Source organism: Malaclemys terrapin, chromosome 4 (genome assembly GCF_027887155.1).
Source record: "Malaclemys terrapin pileata isolate rMalTer1 chromosome 4, rMalTer1.hap1, whole genome shotgun sequence".
NCBI classification, from domain to species: domain Eukaryota; kingdom Metazoa; phylum Chordata; order Testudines; family Emydidae; genus Malaclemys; species Malaclemys terrapin.
In genome coordinates, this window is record NC_071508.1 from 17,565,501 (window position 1) to 17,582,136 (window position 16,636).

General features: G+C 48.6%; 1 protein-coding gene across 2 annotated transcripts in view; it reads left to right on the top strand.

Annotated features, from left to right (window-relative positions):
* The window catches only part of TFEB (transcription factor EB), a 55,476-nt gene extending 46,969 nt beyond the window's left edge, over positions 1–8,507 (top strand). For both annotated transcript variants that reach the window (XM_054026188.1, XM_054026189.1), the window contains exon 9: positions 1,035–8,507. In XM_054026188.1, the coding sequence (XP_053882163.1) occupies positions 1,035–1,478 (444 nt within the window). In that variant the 3' untranslated portion in view covers positions 1,479–8,507. The remainder of the gene's footprint in view (positions 1–1,034) is intronic.
* The last annotated feature ends 8,129 nt before the right edge of the window (positions 8,508–16,636 follow it).

Consider the following 16,636-nt stretch of genomic DNA (forward strand, 5'->3'; position numbering starts at 1 on the left):
ACTTGAGCTAACCCTTTCAAACCTGTTTGCTAATGGCAGGCTCCAAATCCATCTCTGGGCACCTAAAGAGAGGTTTTTAAGGAGCCTCGGTATGGATTTAGGAGGCTCACTAGGCCGCCAGGTTGACCTAGGGTTTATGGTACCTGGTGGGGATGCTGGCGCCAGCTTTACCCGGAGATTTCATGTAGAGTAGCGAACAGCCTGCTTGCACTAAAGCACTGAGCCCACAATGTCTGCCTCACCTTATCCTTGGGTCGCTGAACATTGGAATTCAGCCTATGAAATAGCAAATCTGGCAGGGACTGGGGATTTTATGGGTTAAAGTTTGAAGTGCTGTTTTCTTCTTTGCCTCTTCCTCCTTCTCTCTTTCCCCGGGCATCCCCTCCCACTCCTCCTCTCTTTGTGTAGTGCCATCTTTCCCTTCTGCTGTGTCTCTTGGAATCCCTTCACCCCTCTCCAAGGTCTCTGGCTGTCTGCCTTTTCTATCTGGCCTTGTCACCGGTTCAGTCCCCTGAGAGGGATATTTGAAAGGGGTGGTGCAGCTCGAGGATTTGAAGTGAGCCACGCTTAGTGGCAATGGGAAGAGGTGGGAGTAACCACAAAAATGTTGTTAGTGGTTCTGGGAGCCATGGGTCTTATTTGCCGTACTTGGAGTGGGTGGTGGCCAGGGCGAAGGTGGTCAAAAGTGCCTGACTTAAGACATCTGAAACGGTCCTGATTTTCAGAGGGGCAGGTCCTCAGCCCTGTCTGAAAATCAGGCCCCTTGAAGGGGTCTCAAGTTGGGGGCCCAAAATCATTAGTCGCTTCGGACAGTCTTGGCCTGTAGCATCCGCACTGGCAGCTTTGTAAACCCTGCGGTCCTTAATGTGACAATGGTGCCTTTCACTCATTATGCCTGGCTGCCGGATTGTGTCCGTTCAGCTCTCAGGCTGGGGGAGGGTTCCCCACAGAGCAGTTAGTGGCTCCCTCCCGCTCCCTGTTGTGTCGTTGGTGCCCCTAGTAAGGACTCCTGGCTTGTGTGCTTTGTCCTACAGGAGTTGGAGATGCAGGCACGCCTCCATGGGCTGCCCGCCTCCTCACCCTCCGGCGTGAACGTGGCAGAACTAGTTCAGCAGGTCGTGAAGCAAGAAGTGACCGGAGAGGACGGGTCGATGGAGCCTCAGCAGCCCCAGCTACCTCCAGACCATGAGACGCAGCAACAGCCACCCCTGCCGCTGCTGCCTCCGTCTCCCTACCAGCTGGACTTTACCCATGGCCTGAGCTTTGATGATGGCTCCAGAGGGTTCCGCGACCAGCTGGACCCCAGCCACCATGTCTCTTTCCCCTCTTTATCCAAGAAGGAGCTGGACTTGATGCTGATGGAGGACACCATGTTACCTCTGGCTTCTGACCCCTTGTTCTCCGCCATGTCCCCCGAGGCCTCCAAGGCCAGCAGTCGCAGGAGCAGCTTCAGCATGGAGGATGCTGACATGCTGTGACAAGGAGCCGCTCGGAGCTTGGGGAAAAGGACGAGGAGTGAGGCTTGTCGGTGAAGACACGCCCCCACCCAAGAGGACCCCAGCCCACACTTGAGCCTACATAGAAATACATTTCTCTATGCAAGCGTTGTCACAGTCACTGGGAAAGTCAGACCCTTGTTGCTACAACTTGATCTGCAAACTTTCTTGCTTTGCCATTAACTAAGCGGAGCTCCCTGGCTTCGAATGACCCTAGATTTACAGCCCAGCTGCCTTGCCTTTCAGCTAAACTTCCCACAAGCCACATGCAGTGCAGGAGTGGAGGCTGGAGGCCGAGCTGTCAGGTATGAGAAGGAGCCTTCAAGTCCTGGTGGAGGCTAACAGGGGGCTTGTCGCTCAGAGCGCCTTGCTGCAAATGTGCATCCAGCCAAGCTTTACCACGTGAACCCGTGTTCCCTCAGTCTTCCCAAGCCCTGGCGCTATCGCCCTGAAGACATCGGCAGAGGCTGCCTTGTACCGTGTTCCCGCATTGGGCTTCCCCTTCTCTTTTCGGGCAGGGATGTGCAGCTTTCCTGAGGGAGGGTGTGGTGTCCCTGGTCGTCACGGCATAGGGGAGGTGTGTTTCTCAAGGCTCATTGGGTAAGAAGGCTGCAGGGGAGAGGAGGAGGAGGGTAATCTGAACAAATTATTTAGTGATACCAGAGGGACACTTTCAAAGCCGGGAGCAGGAGTTGGATGCAACAGTCTTTTATTTGTCACCTGGGTTTGTAAAGGCACCGGCTTTGAGAGTGGACCTATTGAGACCCGCTCAACTTCCACCCTATTAGAGATGGGACCCAGCCTCCAACTTCGGAAGTGGGTTCCTAACCCTCGAAAGCGTGTAGGGGGTTGGGATGCCAGTTTGGGCCCATCTCTGCTTCCTCTCAGTCTGTTCAGATGAATCCTGAAACTTCCAAGTGATATTTGGTCAAAACCATCAGTGTGCGCCTGGTATGGAACTAAACCCTTATTGATGTTTCCAGACACCAGCTCTGGCTTTGCACCCGCACTTATTGGTGCCAGCCATTTTGCACTATAAAGCACTTGGGCAGCTTTTTCAAATGCACGTAAGGGTGTGTTCACACTGCAGCTGGGATAGGGTGACCAGAGAACAAGTGTGAAAAATCAGGGTGGGGCGTAATAGGCGCCTATCTAAGACAAAGCCCTGAATATCGGGAGTGTCTCTATAAAATCAAGACATCTGGTCATCCTAGCTGGAGCGAGCCTCCCAGCCCAGGCAGATACGTGGTAGCCGGGCTCACACTAATAGGCTAAGAACGGGAATGTGTTGGTTGCATCGCGACCCGGGGTTGAGACAGGCTTGTACTCAGGCTGGCCTGCATTGCTGCCTGTGCCGTGCCATTTATATTGTGGTTTTTAGTGGGCTAGCTGGAGCAGAGCGATCATGTGTTCGCCTGCCTGAGCTGGGAGGCGCACTCCCATCTGCACCCGTAGACGTGCCCTGAGTGACTTGCGACTACCGAGTATGTCTTTGGGCTGCATCTGAACCTGAGACCTGGGGGCATATGTGTGTGGGAACCTCCCCTATGAACCACACCTGGAAAAGAGGTTTGCATGTGCCCCTGTAAACTGAAACCTCCAAGTTGAGACCCTCATACCCACATCCCCAGTGCCTGAACCTAGCAAATCAAGCTCATGGAAGGCACCCTAAATGACTGGTTCAGTTATCATCAGGGTGAGCTTAGATCCCTTCTTCCGTTAAAACACTCAGAGGGCCAAATCCTGGCAGGCTTTGAGTGCCCTCTGCTCCCAGTGAAATAAGTGAGACCTGACTGAGTTTTCTTTCTCAGTCTTTACTCAGGCAAGCCACCCATTGGGGCCAGTGGGAGGTTTTGCCTGAGTTAAGGAGCCTCTGGGTTTGGCTCAGTGTGTTCAGTGTCATCACGAATACGTGGAAGATGGCCACATGAGGTCAAGGGACCTGGATCCAAATGCTTTCTGCTGAAATGTCCGTGGGAGGGAATTTTTCTGCCCTTAAAGAGCACAAACCCAGCCAGCAGGGCCGGCTCCAGCTTTTTTGCCGTCCGAAGCGATGAAGCGGAATAAATAAATAAATAAATACAGCCGTAATTGGTGGCACTTCGGCGGCAGCTCTACCGTGCCGCTTCATTCTTCGGCGGCAATTTGGCGGCGGGTTCTTCGCTCCAAGAGGGACTAAGGGACCCGCTGCCGAATTGCCGCCGAAGACCTGGACGTGCCGCCGCTTTCCATTGGCCACCCCAAGCACCTGCTTTCTTCGCTGGTGCCTGGAGCTGGCCCTGCCAGCCAGGGGTAGAAGCTGGGGGAAGTTACATGGGGTGGAGGGGAATCTGAGTTCATTGCTCAATGAGCTTGGCTCTGAAGAGGAGGAGAACAAGGTCTCTGTTCTACAGGGTTCTCGGGCAGCACTGAGGAGCTCAGTGATACGGGGAAACTGGAGTTCTAAATCTCTCAGGTGGGTGCTCCTCCAACCCATGCCGCCCCTTCTTGAGGTTGATCCCAGAACCAATATCCCTTTGACGAGGAATTGCCAGGGAACGTTAAAAACAACCTCTTCCCTCCAACAAGTCCCTCTTCGACTTCCTATGTCTTCATGTTCAGGTTGGGCTCTCTCTCACTGGGCGTGGCATCCTAGAAACCATGGAAATTAGCCCTGCTGAGCTCAAAAGCAAACATCAAGGAGTTATCCTACTCTGGGAAAGGCCTCTTCTGTGTCCTCATTGGCTCTCTGTCTTCCCCCTCGCCCCCAGTTGCTTCCATGTCCGCTTCCGTGTTTCTGGCAACACAAGCCATGTTTTCGCTGATTGGAAGAGGATATTTCTATCCCTGACCAAAACAAAGTTTGGTTCATTAAGAGAATGGAATCGAGGACTCCTTCAACATGACCAGCGCTGTCTCCTGACCTCATTTACGTCATCCTAATTCTGAGCTGGGGTTCTTCAGACAGAAGGCAAATCAGTCTTTATACTGTGTCTTTTGGATCCTTAATGTAAACCTGTAACTGGGCCCCCACATAGAGACTGGGTAACAGGGCAGCCACTCTGGTGTGAAGCAGCAGGAGGAGGATTGTACGTTAGTAACGATTGCCAAAATCTTAACCAGGGCTCTTTGGCTTCTAAGAGTCAATCGCCCCCCCACCCCACCCCCGTTATCCTCAGATAGTTTTTGGCCTAAAGAGCCAAACCACTGAAGAATTTCTTTGCACAGCTTTGTAGCTCAATTGTTTTCTGCTTTCTCAGTGCTGTTGATGTCGGCACAGCCACAAGGGGAATTGGGATGGGGAAGAGGGGTGCGGGGATCACTTTTATTTAAAAGAAAAGATGACAGTATTCTACAGTAAGAGTTTAAGGGGCATATGGGGAAGATGGGGAAATCTTTAGTAATGATTAGGGTTGTCAAGTGATTAAAAAAATTAATCGCAATTAATCATGCAATTAATCGCACTGTGAAAAATAGAATACCGTTTCTTTAAATATTTGTGGATGTTTTCCACATTTTCAAATATATTGATTTCAGTTACAGAATACAAAGTGTACACTGCTCACTTGATATTTATTTTTTATTCCAAATATTTGCATTGTAAAAAAACAAATAGTATTTTTCAATTCACCAAATACAAGTACTGTGGTGCAATCTCTTTATTATGAAAGTTGAACGTACAAATATATAATTATATGTATATTTGTACAAAAAATACCCTGCATTCAAAAATAAAACAATGTAAAACTTTAGTTTAGAGCCTACGAGTCTAATCAGTCCTACTTCTCGTTCAGCCAATCACTCAGACAAACAAGTTTGTCTACATTTGCAGAAGATAATGCCGTCTGCTTCTTGTTTACAATGCCACCTGAAAGTGAGAACATGCATTTGCATGGTGCTGTTGTAGCCAGCGTCACAAAATATTTACATGTCAGATGCGCTAAAGATTCATATGTTCCTTGATGCTTCAAACATCATTCTACAGGACATGCGTCCATGCTGATGACGATTTCTGCTTGATAACGATCCAAAGCAGTGCGGACTGACACATATTCATTTTCATCATCTGAGTCAAATGCTACTAGCAGAAGGTTGATTTTTTTTTTTTTTTTGGTGTTTTGGGATCTGTAGTTTCCACATCAGAGTGTTGCTCTTTTATGACTTCTGAAAACATGTTCCATACCTCATCCCTCTCAGATTTTGGAAGGCACTTCAGATTCTTAAATCTTGGGTTGAGTGCTGTAGCTATCTTTAGAAATTTCACTTTTGTATCTTCTTTGCATTTTGTCAAATTTGCAGGGAAAGTGTTGTGGGCAGCATTATCTTCTGTAAATGTTAACAAACTTGTTTGTCTTAGCGATTGGCTTAACTGGAAGTAGGACTGAGTGGACTTGTAGGCGCTAAAGTTTTACACTGTTTTGTTTTTGAGTGCAGTTATGTAACCAAAAAACCCTACATTTGAAAGTTGCACTTTCATGATAGAGATTGCACTACAGTACTTGTATGAGATGAATTGAAAAATGCTATTTCTTTTATCATTTTTATAGTGCAAATATTTGTAATAAAATTTCAATTAGTATTCTATTGTTTAACAGTGCGATTAATTTTTTTGAGTTAATTGCGTGAGTTAATTGACAGCCTTAGTAATGATACTACATTATACCCCAGTAACTGCCTTAAGTATTGCAGGAAGGCTACAGCATATTGTAGTGTTTGGGGCCATTACTGGAGAATGATGTAATATCTTTTTTATTAGTAATGTCTGGATCCCAATCCTCAAAGTTCAGGAGCGCTCGGATCCAGGCTTTATAGATCAGGCCCCATCTCCAGCCTTGATTCTGCACTGAGAGCTGCGCGGGTGGGACCCCTGCACACACACACAGCTCCCTTGACTTCAAACCCTGGTGACTCGTGCTGAGCCAGGACCTAAAATCATAAGGGAAAACTCAACCTGCCAACTCCCTGAGAAGGAAAGAGCTCAGGAATTGGATCGTAGGGTGCTGAGTGTGAACGTGACCATAGGGTACAGCCCTGGGGCAAGCGCCGGTCTGTGATGGGAGTGAGATGACCTCCAGGGTGCAGGCATCTCCCGAGCTGACAGCGAGAAGTGCCTGTAGGAAGTGACGTTTGCATGTGATGGCAAAGAAAGCGAGTGAGAGAAAGCGGGGGAGAGGGCGGCACCCCTTCACCTCTTGAGATGGGCAATCCCCAGCCCCTGGCAGGAGAGTCAGCGTAGAGCAGGGGAAAAGGACGTCCCTAGCCTACGTTCCCTTGCCCGTATATTTGGTAACAGGAGAGGGAACGACTAGTCAGTGCCCCGAGATAGGAGTCCCGCAAGGGGAGCTCTTACAAATGTCAGTAATATAAATGCAGGGTTTCTGGGGGAGGTGAGCAGACAGGATTCTCTGTGGCTCTTTCAGTGAGTGGGGCCTGCAGGATGGGAGTGTCTGTTGTGCCAGGTTAAACCAAGGCATGTGCTCCCTCCAAGAGAGCCATTACATGCCTATGAACAGGAGTAGTCCTTCAGAGCAGGCCCCTAGAGCCCTGTAGACTTGTGTTAAGTGCCTATGGATGTGCAGTGTTCATCCTCCAATACAGCCATTAAACTCCTTTACGCAGCGCAAGCGTCTGTGTGGATGCACGGTGTTCCTGTACACCTTTGAAGTGTCACCCAGAGAGTCTTGTGGACTTCTGCTAAGTGCCTGCGGGTAGGCAGCATGCATCCTCTGCAGCAGAACCTATAGATCCACGTTAAGTGCCTATGGATGCACTGCCTGTCTGCAGAGCCTCGCACATGTAGACCTGCGGATGTAGGCTAAAAATCCAGCAGATACTGGAAGTGGTGCACGGTCAGAGCCAGTTTAGGAAGAGTTGGTGAAGTTATAGCTAGGGTAAGGTTCCAGGAAAGATGGGTGGCGAGCCGTGCCCAATGGGATGAGAGTCAATTTCTTGGAAGTTCTGGTGGAGCCATAGCCAGTGGGCTGAGAGGAACATACCTAGACAGGCCTAGTTTGCTTTGTTGCTCAGATGCTCTCATGAGGAGAGTCCCTTAGAGGAAAATAAAACTGCCTGGTTTGAATCCAAAGCTCTTTCTGAACCCACAGCAGGTTGATTCTGTGTTATAACTGTGCACTATTCACGACATGCTTCAACAAACACGGGACGCGGTATATCGTGTGTATTATGCCGTGTGCTTGAGTGGCTTCAGGACATGGTATGTACTAGGGATGGGCACATATGTAATCTTCACTTAAGATGTCAGCTTGAATCACTTGACTTTTTTGTTCTTGAGGTCTGAAACCGTGGCATGCCTTTACGCTTCCTTTCTGTTGGTGGGTGGGACAGGAAGTGATGTCATCTAGTGGAAAGATTTTTTTCCCCGTCTGTTGCAGCGTCTGCAATCTGACCGAAGCCAAGATTTGTGTGGGACGATCTGACCTCATAAGATTTCAGATATGATGCAGACCCAACCGTCTCAGAAAATCATGTGAATTTGGGAGGGCAAAGCTTGGAAGCCAAGGTTTGCAAAAGCTACTAGTGACTTTAGGTGCTGTATTTTCAGACAGTGCTGAGCACCCCACCCTCTGAAAATCAGGCCCCTTTAAGGTGACTTGAGGTGGGTACCCAGAATCACTCGTCACTTTAGAACAACTTAGCCAGACACTTCGTGAAGTGCTCCTCCTCAGTAGTATATACGGTAGTGCGGCATGCTTCATGGACTGTGAGTAGCGGTGTGTGCTGTATGCAGAATGGGGTTAATGTCTGTCAGATACAGTATATACTGCACTCAGCTCATGGCTATGGGATGCAGAACATGCCACACCATTATCCCCTGCTCCAGCCTGCGTGAGAAGTGGGGTGCTCCCCATGCCATGAGAGAACAGTCGTGGATTTTTTATCTCTTTTTTGTGTTTTGTTTCTTAATGCACTGTGCTCTGATTTAAAAATTTTACTACTGTTTTATAAATAAATGTACAAAAGAATGAACTGGAATGGGAAAAAAATCATTAAAATATATTTATTTACAGCCTATCCGTGTGTAGGGGTTTATTTGTGTGGGGCGAAGGGCAGCAGCCACGGCTGTCATCCCAGAGATCTCAAAGTGGTTTACGAAAGCAAATCAGTATCACTTATGCCCATTTTACAGAGGGGAAAACTGAGGCACAGAGTAGGGAAGTGACATGTCCAAGGTCACATGGGCCAGAATTTTCAAAAGGTCTCATCTCCCATAATCAGAGACAGATTTTCCAGAGAGTTCTGGTCACCAGATTTGGGGTCAGGAAGGAATTTCCCCCCATCCCAAATCAGATTAGCAGGAATCAGATTTTTTTCACCTTTCCCTATGGCACGGGGTGTGACTTGACTGCTGGGATCACCTGGGCATTTTTCACCTAGTCAGTTCCCTGACATTGCAGGGGTCTTGGGCATTGGTGGCACCTTGGTCTCTCATCTCTGCCTGTGGCACCCAACAGTTCAGTGTCCTGAGGACTAAAATGCTTTAGTTTTACTGACGTCATAGGGGTATTAAGGGGAAACTGAATGGTCTGGGATATGTAGGATGGTCAGACTAAATGATCTGGCCTTAAACTCTATAGTATTCAATGAAACTATTTAGGTGCCTAGATATGTAGCCAGGTTTTTGGAAGAGCCCTGCACGTGCTGAGTTATTGAAAATCTGGCCGTGAGTGTCACAAGGGGGAGTTACTGGGGGCTAAAAATCAGGTTTTTTTTAATTGGGTGCCTGAATGAGAGCTGAGCTTTGCTGAATGCTGGTCCCACAACAAGTCAGTAGTTCTGGGACACTTTATATGACCGGTGGACTTAGTGTTTGAATCCTGACTGCCATCAGCCACAGGTACTTTTGAGTTCAGTGGGATCAGAATCATCCCCTTCCATTTGTCAAACGTTTTTTTTTTTTTTTTTTTTTTTTTTACACCCATCTCCTCCCATGCCTGTTTTCTCTAATGATGCTACAGTTCTTATGCACGAATATAACCCTGACATCCAAATATGCCTGGTGGTAGAGAAATCTGTGTCCGTATCCATCATTCAGGATCTTTTCCAGGATGTAATTTTAGCCTTGTGATGCTTGTCACTGAGAAAAACCAGATCCTTATTTATACAGGTGCACTATTATTGCATTTGAAACCTACTGCACTTGTGACTTGGGAGCACAAGATGGTGCTGTTGGCATAGCTGTTCCAGAGCTTTATATCCCTCTGCAGGTTTTGATTTTGACGCTGGCGCTCACTCGCCTTCTGCAAAGAAATCAATGAGAGGAACTGGTCTATAATGATTTTCCTTTGTCGTGGGTGCTGAATAGTGACCGTCAGAAGCCCTTTAAAGACTCAACAAAACTCCCAACTTTTGGGGGGAATTCAGACTATTTTGATTTATTTTTAAACGCTGTAGAATTTTGTTTGCAGTGTTGTTGTAGCCGGGTTGGTCCCAGGATAGTAGAAAGAGAAGGTGGGTGAGGTAATATCTTTTTATTGGGCCAACTTTGCTGGTGAAAGAGACAAGCTTTTGAGCCACGCAGACCAAACCCTCACAATCCCCCTGGGAAGCAGGGCAGGGATATTCTATCCAGTGTGCAGATGGGGAAACCGAGGCAGGCTCTGACTTGCCTCAGCTCAGGGAGTCTGCAGCAGAGACCCAGGTCTCGTGTCTGAGGCCAGTGCCCCAACTCCCTCTAGTTGTTTTTGTCACACTCTCTAAAGCACACCAGCTCTGTGGTGTTATCAGCTGCCACCCATCCTCAGTGGGTCAGTTTGGGACAATCTCTGATATGTACATGCAGTGAAGGGGGGTGCTAATGGAGAAAGGAACCCTGAATCCACGGTGTGTCCAGACTCGGGCACAATGAACGTGACAAGTCTGGCCTGGCTCGGTTCCGTGCCATGCTGACAATGTACCCCTCTGGGTGATGGACGCACGCTATCTTCTGCCCCTGCTCTGGTGTCAGTGGCATACTGCCAGCCTGCCAGAGATGAAGGTAATCATCTCTCTCTACCTAAAGCACTTCAAGTAGCTGTTTAGCAAAGCACCCAGAACTTCTGGGCTGCACTCTGAGCTCTGGGGAGGGACTAGAGCTTGAAACAGAGTTTTTATGCCTGCCTGTGGCAGGGAATGTGGTTTAGTGGATAGCCCACTAGCCTTGGCTTCGGCCTCAGGAGCTCTGGGTTCTAGTCCTGGCTCTGCTGTGTGCCTCAGTTTCCCCTAGCTGTAAAACAGGGATGCTGCTGCTGACCTCTTTTGTCAACGGCTTTGAGATCTACTGAAGGAACGTGTTTGGGTGGAGCTTTTAGTGGTTACAGCAGAGGGGTTGGGAGTCAGGACTCCTGGGGGCTGCAGACAGCTCCTGGCTGGAGCCTGGTTTAGCCTTTACAGTGAGGAGCTAGCAGTCAGGATGCATGGGTTCTCTGTCCAGCTATGCCACTGTGTGATCTTGGACCTGTCAATCAGACCAACAGTTTTCATATTGGGTAGCGAAGGCTCGGCCCCTAAGCAAATGGCCTGGTTTTCAGAGGTACTGAGCACTAATGGCTCATCAGCTTGACACTGGTTGAAGATCAGAATTTGGCCAATTTAGTGTTAAGTGCAAATGAAGCTCCCCCATCGCTGTGTGAAATCCAGCTTGGCCCTCAGGGCTGCGGTGGGTAGAAAAGCAGAGTTTCCCCATCCCCTCAAACTCCCCCTCCCACCAACCAGCCATTTACATTGGGCCCATTCTGACATCCTGCCTGGGCCTGGTAACCATGGTGACACCTTGCAGCTGCAGGCCTCTGATTAGCAGTCCAGCTGGCTAATTAAACCCTCTGGGAAGGTGGGTGCATGTCTCTCAAACAAGCCAGATCCTACCTGAGGAGTGGTGCATGCGTCTGTTAGCGCCTGCAGAGAGGGCTGCGTTCGACTTCCATGGAGGAGCAGGTATTTTTTTTTTTTTTTTTATTCCTATGTTATCATGCAGGGGCACAGAGTTCGAGTTTGCCTCTCCCCATCCAGCCATCTCCCCTCAAAACTCCTCAAATTCATGCATGTCCTGGAGATAAATTTAAGGGCCTCCCCTGAGTTGACCCAGCAGCAACCATAATGGGGTTCTTGCTAACAGTGGCTTGTTCCCTGCCATGGAAGCAAAGGGACTGGGTCTACAGCTGGGGAACATGCTAGCCCTTCCAACCAGGCTGCAAAGTTTAGGAGCAGAGAGGAGAGATGAAGCTGCCTTGTTCTGATCAGGTGATCTGAACCGCCTGAAGTTCACAGGAGTGGTTCTCACCCCATTCCAACGAGAGGGGCCGTTTGACAAAATTTTCATCTGGATCTGGGTGCAGATGTCACGTGCTCTAAAGTTCAGGAGAGTTGGATCTGAGCCCATCTATAGGCAGAGGGAAGTGGGGAAACTAGCTTATTGGATCTTTTTCTCCAGGCCTTTTGGTTAAAACCGAGGGCCTGATCCAATACCCATTGCAATCAATGGGCCATATTGCACAAGTACAATATTGTTTTAATTTCTCATTTGCCCTCTGTTAGGTGACTAGCTGCCAGAGCAGGGAGACAAGCTTGCTGATGTAATCTGCCTTTTCCATATTCCTGCAGGTTGACATTTTCAAGAGCGCCTAAGTGATTTAGGGGCCAAAGGGCTTGTCTGTGCGGTGCCGCAGTGCAGACTCCAGGGATGTCACCTTGTAGACCTTGCTGGTGTGAGCTAAAAGGCGTTGATGTGGTCCCATTTCAAACAGGACTATGGTAATGTGCAGGAGGTACCTCGTCGTTTGCACCAGCAGGGTCTAAGCTGGGTAGTTAGCGTGTCTATAACTCGCACCCCCATAGTCTGGACTGTGGTCTCGTGTAGACAAGCCCTAAGTCTCACTGGGGATTTGAGTTCCTCAATTGCTTTTGAAACTGGAATTAGGCTCCTAAGTCACTTTGCTTTTGAAAATGTTATCCCCTGGTTTTTGAGGCCGGAGATTGAGGATGGCCCAGGGATTAGGGTGCTGGTCAGGAACTCAAAAAACCTAGGTACAATTCCTTGCTCTGCTATAGGCTTTCTGTGTGACTTGGGCAACTTATGCTCTGTTCACCATCTATAAAACGGAGATAACCGCTTTTCCCAGGTGCATTGTGAGGCTAAAGCCACTCAAGGACCGTGAGGCACTCAGATACTACAGTAAAGGTGGCCGCTAAGAACCTGAGGGAGGTAGGTTCCATTTTATCATGAACCACCCCACAAATCAAACCAGAATCAAATCCCTCAATAACAACCTGCCGCACCATACAGTCAAGGGGTTGAGCATATGCTCACCAAAACTCCTCACATGTCTAAAGCTTCAAGTGACCGAGCTCTTTGCCAGTGAGGTGTATTAGGAAAAAGCTGCTCGCGCAGGCGGAGCGACAGCATTTTTGTCTGTCACTCGTGAAAAGTTCTGGCTGTGGGTCAGCTCCCCACAGACAATAGAATTAAAAAAAAATAAAATAAAAAAGAATACCTTAAAATAGACTTCTGGGATGGAAAAATCACACAGGCTAATCTTGGAAACTTTGTTAAAGGGGGGGGGGGGGGGTGGAGAGGAGAGAGAGAAAGTAGTTTCAGACACTTACAAAAAAAAACCTGATTTGATTTATCTGGGGAGTGTGAACACTAAATAGAGAACAGCGCCTGAAGTGTGAATTATTTCCTATATTAACACAGAGAAAAACTGATAGCCTTTTCATGTCAAGAGAATAGCGAGGAGGGGAGGAGGGGGGGGGGTGAATGACATTGTTCAATCTCTGGGTTTGCTCACTCTTTATCAGACTGAGATCAAAATTTATTCCCAGGATGAGGCCTGCGGCCCGGCTGAGGCCCTAGAGATTTTTAAGGGCCTAATTAAGAAAACAGGATGAAAATGGCGAAATAAGAGGGCAATTTACTTCTTGCAGAATAGGGAGATCAAATCAACTTATGAGCAATTAATGTGCACAAGGAGAGAATAAAGGGATGCCGGGATATGGTAGAGGGCCTCATTTTAATGACATGCTCTGGTGTTGGCATAGAGGATTACTCTGAAGGTCAGATGTAGATTGAAACGACCTTGCAGATTCTTAACCCTCCTTCCAATTAATAGAACCAACTCAGAAATGCAAAAGACCCTGGCTTGGAGCGCTGTCATCCCTTTACGTTCAGAAAGGGGGGGGAGAGAGAGGACGAAAGGGGGTTTCCTTCAGTTAAACAACAGCTGCCAAAGATGGGTGACTTGGGCAGGCGGGAGAGAAGGGCTCTTAATTACTACATATGAGCCATCCAAAGGAGAAAAAAAAAAAATCAGTGTCAAGGCTCCAGCTAGGATATAAAAAGGCAGGAGTGTGCGAGTTGGGGTTGCAATTCTTATTAACTCCCCTGCAAGGAGAGCAGCACATGGGTGGCGTGCTGGGTAGGAGTTGTGTTGCTGTTCTCTTCCTTGGGGGGCACTCTGGGACCAGGAAGCAATGCTGACACGGTGAGAGTGGTGGTGGGGCTTTAAGCCAGATTCACAGTCGCTCTTGTAGCTTGTGTAAGCTCTTTGCACCCGTGCAAAGTGTGTGTGAATCACAATGGTCTCCTTTTGCACAGGTATAAATGACTACATGGGGCAATGGAGACCAGAGCTCCCTGATCCGGCCTGATGGTGCTTTTTCAGCAGTCTTTTGCACCAGTGCAAAGTGGGTGTGCCTGTGGGTGCTATGAGTTGGGGGTGTTTTACCCCTACTGGGTACAGGGGTAAATGCCCATGCAAGGCGTCAGCCAGGGAGAATCAACCCAATATGTTGTTTGAATGATGTCAGCCCCATTTCCCTTGTTTTATTTGTTGATGGAGCCTAGTGCATTGAAGATCTTTGATGGTCGTGGTGGGGGCCTCAAGGAGTGACTGCAATCCAGTAATCGATAGAAAGAGAGGGGGGACCCAAACTCTGGATCCAAACCCTGGGAAAGCTGACGTTTGGCTCTGACTCTGGTGTTGGGGACCCCTGGCCATCTCTACTAGCTGGATGCATGTCACCTGGCTAGAAACTCCCCTTAGTCACTCAGCTCCATTGGACAACTAGGGACAGAGTCTCAAAAGAACCCAAAAGAAAACACCATGTGAATAAATAGGTCAGTTTCCAAAGGGCTATGCAGCATCCTGAAGTTCCCACTGAGAACAATAGGGAACCCCTCCCCCCCCCCCCCACTGAGAACCATGGGGAATCCCCTCCCTCCCATCCCCATTGAGGGCAATGGAAGCTGTTGGGTACCGAACAAGTAGTGACTGCAAGGCCACACCTGGTAACGCTTTCTTGGCCCCTTGTTATTGTGCTGGGCAGTGTCACATGGCGACAGCTCCATGCTGTGGACAGACGTGATGAGCTGAACTGGAGGTGGTCTGGGCTGTGTGAAATCGCACCCTGATCTGTGGATATATCTACCTGGCAATGTAAGCCCCAGGGTTAATGGGACTTGAGTCTATGGACCCTGGGTTTCCAAGCCCAGAGCTTGAGCATCCACACGGCATATTGACCTTACGTTAAGAAATTTGGAGCCCAGGCCCCACCAGCGTCCGCCCTGTGGTTTGGAGAACTGAGTTCAATCAACCATATCCCAGATTTCCTAGCACCCTTCCAAAACATGGCTGCTCTAGCCCTTTGTTCATGGTGCAGTGTGGGAAAACTGGGCTGTCCGCCCCCGCATGACACATCCCAGCTGAGATTAGGGCCCCACTGTGCTATGCACTGGACACGGACAGAGTAATACAGTCCCTGCCCCCAAAGAGCTTACAGTCTACATAGATAAACTGTACGTTATTTTTATTATTAAGTCTGCAAAAGAATCCTACATAAATAAATTACAACGATCTGGACGTGTATCTGTGGATATTGATTTGTTTTTCCTAAAGTTAATTAAGTATTTTAGAAAAAATTCTCTGAGCGGTCACCAGCAAGAGGTGGTGGCTGTACTCTGAGGCCACCAAAAAATATGCTGTGAGAACCGCTGTCCTAGAAGCTGTTTCTCCAGATCACAGTAAGACCATGCAATTACTGCAGAGAGGGGCTGCAGGTAAGGGTGATGGGGCAGCATCAAAACTTGATGGGGTCCCCGAGCTGGAATGATAGGCTCAGCTGAAAGATACTGCTGTCGTGCCCAGACAGAGCTGGGTAGGGGAGTTCCGGAATCACAGCTGGTTCATGCAGGGCAGAATTGAAGTGGATTGGCAGTGCTGAGGAGTGGCACAGGACTTGCACAGCTGGGGTGTTAGGTTTGGATTTATGTGCAGTGATTGATATACGTGAGGGGAAACTGATACAGCACTTACCTGTGGTGGGGGAGCATAGGCTAGTAGTTGGAGAATAGGTCTAGGAGTCAAGATTTCTGGTTTCTATTCCCAGCTCTGCTACTGGCTTGCTGTGAGACCTGGGGCAAGTTATTTAATGGTTCCGTGCCTAAGTTTCCCTGTCTATAAAATGAGACTAATAGTACTTGTCTTGCAAGGATAGTTGAGACTTTTTTTATTAATGACATCCTCGGCCGATCTCTTTCAGGTTGGGATCATGCGTTCTGTGACGTTGCACCCACCCCAAATGGAAGGGTCAAAATGACGGGTGAGCACTGACCTGTTGATATCTAGGACTAGCTCTGCACTGGGGGTTCAGACCTCTTGATGGATGAATGATATGTTACAAAATCAAGCTTTGTCATAACTCTCCTAGTGTATTATTGGCAATAGTAAGGTAGCACCTGGAGGCCCCAACGAAGGTCAGGGCCCCACTGTGCAAGGTGCTGTGTTTACACTTAGTAAGAATCATAGAATATCAGGGTTGGAAGGGACCTCAGGAGGTCATCTAGTCCAACCCCCTGCTCAAAGCAGGACCAATCCCCAACTAAATCAAGAGATTGTCCCTGCCCCAAAGAACTTTCAGTCTAATTAGAGAAGAGAGACAAAGGCTGGAGAGGAAGGAGGCACCGAGAGGGGAAGTGACTTGCCCGCTGTCACAGGGCAGAGCTGGTTTGCACCCCTTCTTGGAGAGAGCTTCGGCAAAACAATGGTAATGGTTAGGTGGGAAACAGGATAGACCCTAGTACTTTGCAGGACAGTAGTGTATTGGCTTTGCCAAGGGAAATGCACACTGGCCCAGCATCAGATCCCCCCCATGCAGTTCTTAATCTGCCC